This window comes from Phoca vitulina, unplaced genomic scaffold, assembly GCF_004348235.1.
Source record: "Phoca vitulina isolate PV1807 unplaced genomic scaffold, GSC_HSeal_1.0 scaffold17, whole genome shotgun sequence".
In the NCBI taxonomy this organism is placed as follows: domain Eukaryota; kingdom Metazoa; phylum Chordata; class Mammalia; order Carnivora; family Phocidae; genus Phoca; species Phoca vitulina.
The window spans coordinates 3,938,839-3,942,085 of NW_022589720.1; the positions used below are offsets into that span (position 1 = coordinate 3,938,839).

At 51.5% G+C, this 3,247-nt stretch overlaps 1 protein-coding gene across 1 annotated transcript in view; it reads left to right on the plus strand.

The window, feature by feature from the left end:
- Window positions 1-3,247, plus strand: part of ADAMTS16 (ADAM metallopeptidase with thrombospondin type 1 motif 16) — a 141,362-nt gene that overhangs the window by 128,264 nt on the left and 9,851 nt on the right. The window contains exons 19-20 of the mRNA XM_032415178.1: window positions 2,658-2,859; window positions 3,019-3,213. Coding sequence (XP_032271069.1) covers window positions 2,658-2,859; window positions 3,019-3,213 — 397 coding nt within the window. The remainder of the gene's footprint in view (window positions 1-2,657; window positions 2,860-3,018; window positions 3,214-3,247) is intronic.

A 3,247-nucleotide genomic window follows, 5' to 3' on the forward strand; every position in this document is an offset into this window, starting at 1 on the left:
ATTCCCAGCCGCACCTTGGCCCCCAGGTATTCCCAGCCGCACCTTGGTCCATAGAGACTCTGAAAATACATTTACAAAGGCTTTGCTGTGTAAGCAAAATGGTTGTTTTAGACCTTGATTTTTTTTTTTACCTTCTCTTTGTTACTTGAATACAGAAATATAATTAATTCATAAAATAAGTAATAGATTTAATTTTTTAGAAGTTTTAGGTTTCTAGAAAAACTGAGCCGGCAGTCCCATATTACATAGTCCCCATGCCCCCCCCGCCCCACACACACACACTCAATTTAGTCATTATTAGCATCTTACATTAGCATGGTACATTTGTTAGAATTAATAAACCAGTATTGATATGTTATTAACTAAAGTTCACAGGTTATTTGGTTTTTCTTAGTTTTTACGTAATGTCCTTTTTCTGTTTCAGGAACCTCTCTAAGACACCACATTATATCTGGTTGTGTCTTCTTGGGCTCGTCTTGGCTCTAACAGTTTCTCAGATTTGTTTTGTTTTGTTTTGTTGGGTTTTTTATTTTAAGTAGACTCCACGCCCAAATTGTAAAACGCCGAATTTAGAAGTTGCATGTATTGCCTGCCCTCATCTCCCTTTAAAAACAATGTGCACACATGCTCAGAGAGAGAGGCCCAGCTGAAGCAAATGTGAGGCCCAGTCCCAGCAGTCCTCTGGGCAGTCCCCGTCTTCCGCTCTGTGTCCCTCTCTGCATAAGTCGGGTCCCTGCTTTGGTCCTCACGGACCCTCTCCCGTTGGCACGGGGTGTTTCTGAGAGGAGTCTCGTGAACTCTCCACCAGGCGTTCTTGGCTGTTGCTTGACCCGAGTGTGACTATCGAGGTACAGCGTGTGTGTGGGAGGGAGGGTCACAAAGCCAAAGGACAAAGCAGGGGACCTTCACAAATCCTCTGTTTTACCCGAAGATTCCGGAGAAAATCATTGTTGGGTTAACTCGTACTCAGGGATGGCTGCTGAGTAGACAGAAGCCCCTCACGGATTCAGCCAAGGACAGAGGCTCACGGGTGCTCCCCGGGCGTGGCTGTCCCGGGACGTCCCTGCATCACGACCCACGCCGACAGGCTAGGACCGTGCAGGAGAAGCATGGCTGGCCCTCTGAGCCAAAGGCACGCCGCGCCACCTGAGTAACAAAGACCATGCTTCTCCTTGCCCTTTGCAGCAGATTTTCAACAACCAGCAGCGTGCACCCCTTTGCGCCCCAACGTTACCTGCAGAATTTCCAGTTTTTGCTTGAACGCCCTGATGGGAAGACAAGTAAGAGTGAGAATCGTCACGTCCTCCTGGAGGCCAAATGGCTGCCACCTGGGGGGAGCCCAAGGCGTCCTCGCCACAAGAACACTTGTCCCTGGGCCACATTTCACCTCTGCCCCTCCTGCCTCCGATGACCGCCCACCCCAGAGTGTGCACCTTAGGGCCTCCTGCGATTTGTTTGTGCAAAGCCAGCGGGTGCTTGTAGACTGTCGTGGGCTTATCTGACCCCCAACGGCGGTACCATGGCTGAGCCTGCCCAGGTCCATCCCGCCTCTGTCAGCGGCCGACGTGCATGTCAACAAGAAATACTTTTGTACTCAGAAAAGAAAAAAAAAAAGGCTGCTTTGAGAGAGAATATTCTCTACAGCTTCTAAAGGATTCAAAGAAAGATGACCAGACGTTATGGGTCTCCTATCGGAAGTTATCACGTCTGAGGTCATCGTACAAGAAACACATACATAAATAAATAGAACCTGTGACCCGGCCTCTGGAGCCAGGTGCCAGGTGCCAAGTTAGAGGATGTGCGGAAGACAGAGGAACATGCCAAGGGAAACCACAGAGATGCAATCTGCCAACTTCTATGATCATCAGAAAGAGCTGTGGAGACTCAGCCCGGTGGGCAGTATCGTTTCTGAAACCAGTAAATGGAATAGAAAAAAATAGGTTAAAAACCCATAGAGTAAAGGAGAAGAAAGACCTGCCAACCCATTGCAAACAGCGGACTGTATCTGGTTTCTGGGTTCCCGACAAGCAGATGAACTTCAGTTAGGACATTTATGACCCCGCTGGAGATGTAACACTGAATAGCATGGTATTCATGAATAATACGATATTGAATAATATAGTATGAATTGATATAACATGAACTATGTGATTTGAATAATAATACAATAATATGCATCATATGACATTAAGGGATCATGGCCTATTTTTTAGATGTCACGATGGTATTGCGGTTGTTTTAAAAACCAAACAATCTTCATCTTCTGGAGGTGTGCACTGAAACATGTACACATCTGGAATTTGCTTCCGCATGCTATGGGGTTGGGGACCTAAGTTGAAGATCATTCAAGTCAGGTGGCTGGGGACACGTGGGGCCTTCCTTTTGCACATGTGTGAAATTCCCCACCTAAAAACAAGCCAGAGGGCAGAACAGAACACTGTGTTGAGGGGGTCATTTCCAAGTGCAGGTGAATAAAATCAGGGGAGGGGAGAATGATCACCAGGACAGCTAATCAAGGAGGTAGAAGCCCCAGGACTGGGCAGGCTTGGAGAGCAACTAGAAATAACCACGTGCCTGTGGGCTGTGGGTGGGATTAGCGCCGCTGTGTCTCCGGGAGAGGTGGTGCCCCTCACCAAGGTGTCTTTGTCTCCTCCCAGTTGGTCGGTGGGCAACTGGAGCACCTGCAGCCGGACGTGCGGTGGGGGCATTCAGAGCCGGCCCGTCCAGTGCACACGACGGGCCCACTACGTGTCGCAGCGGGTGGCGGCCATCCTGTGTCCGCAAACCATGCCCTCCAGCCGACAGGCCTGCCACTCTCAGAGCTGCCCGCCCGCCTGGAGCACCGGGCCCTGGGCAGAGGTAAGTGGGGCAGGGATACGTGGGGGGGCAGCCGCTGGGCCCCCACCGGCGGATCGCAGAGCTCAGTTCTCACCGAGCCTTGCAGGGCCTGTGGTTGGACCCCCCAGGCTAGGTCTGATGGACTCCTTGCTGGTGGCTGCCCTCTTTCTTCCCGGGCAGTGCTCTCGAACCTGCGGGAAGGGGTGGAGGAAGAGGTCCGTGGCCTGTAAGAGCACCAACCCTTCGGCCAGGGCGCAGCTTTTGCCGGACGCCGTCTGCGGCTCGGAGCCCAAGCCCAGGACTCATGAAGTCTGTCTGCTCAAGCGCTGCCTCAAGCACAAGAAGCTGCAGTGGCTTGTGTCTGCCTGGACCCAGGTGGGTGCTGCCGGCCCCGGGTGGGTGCTGCCGG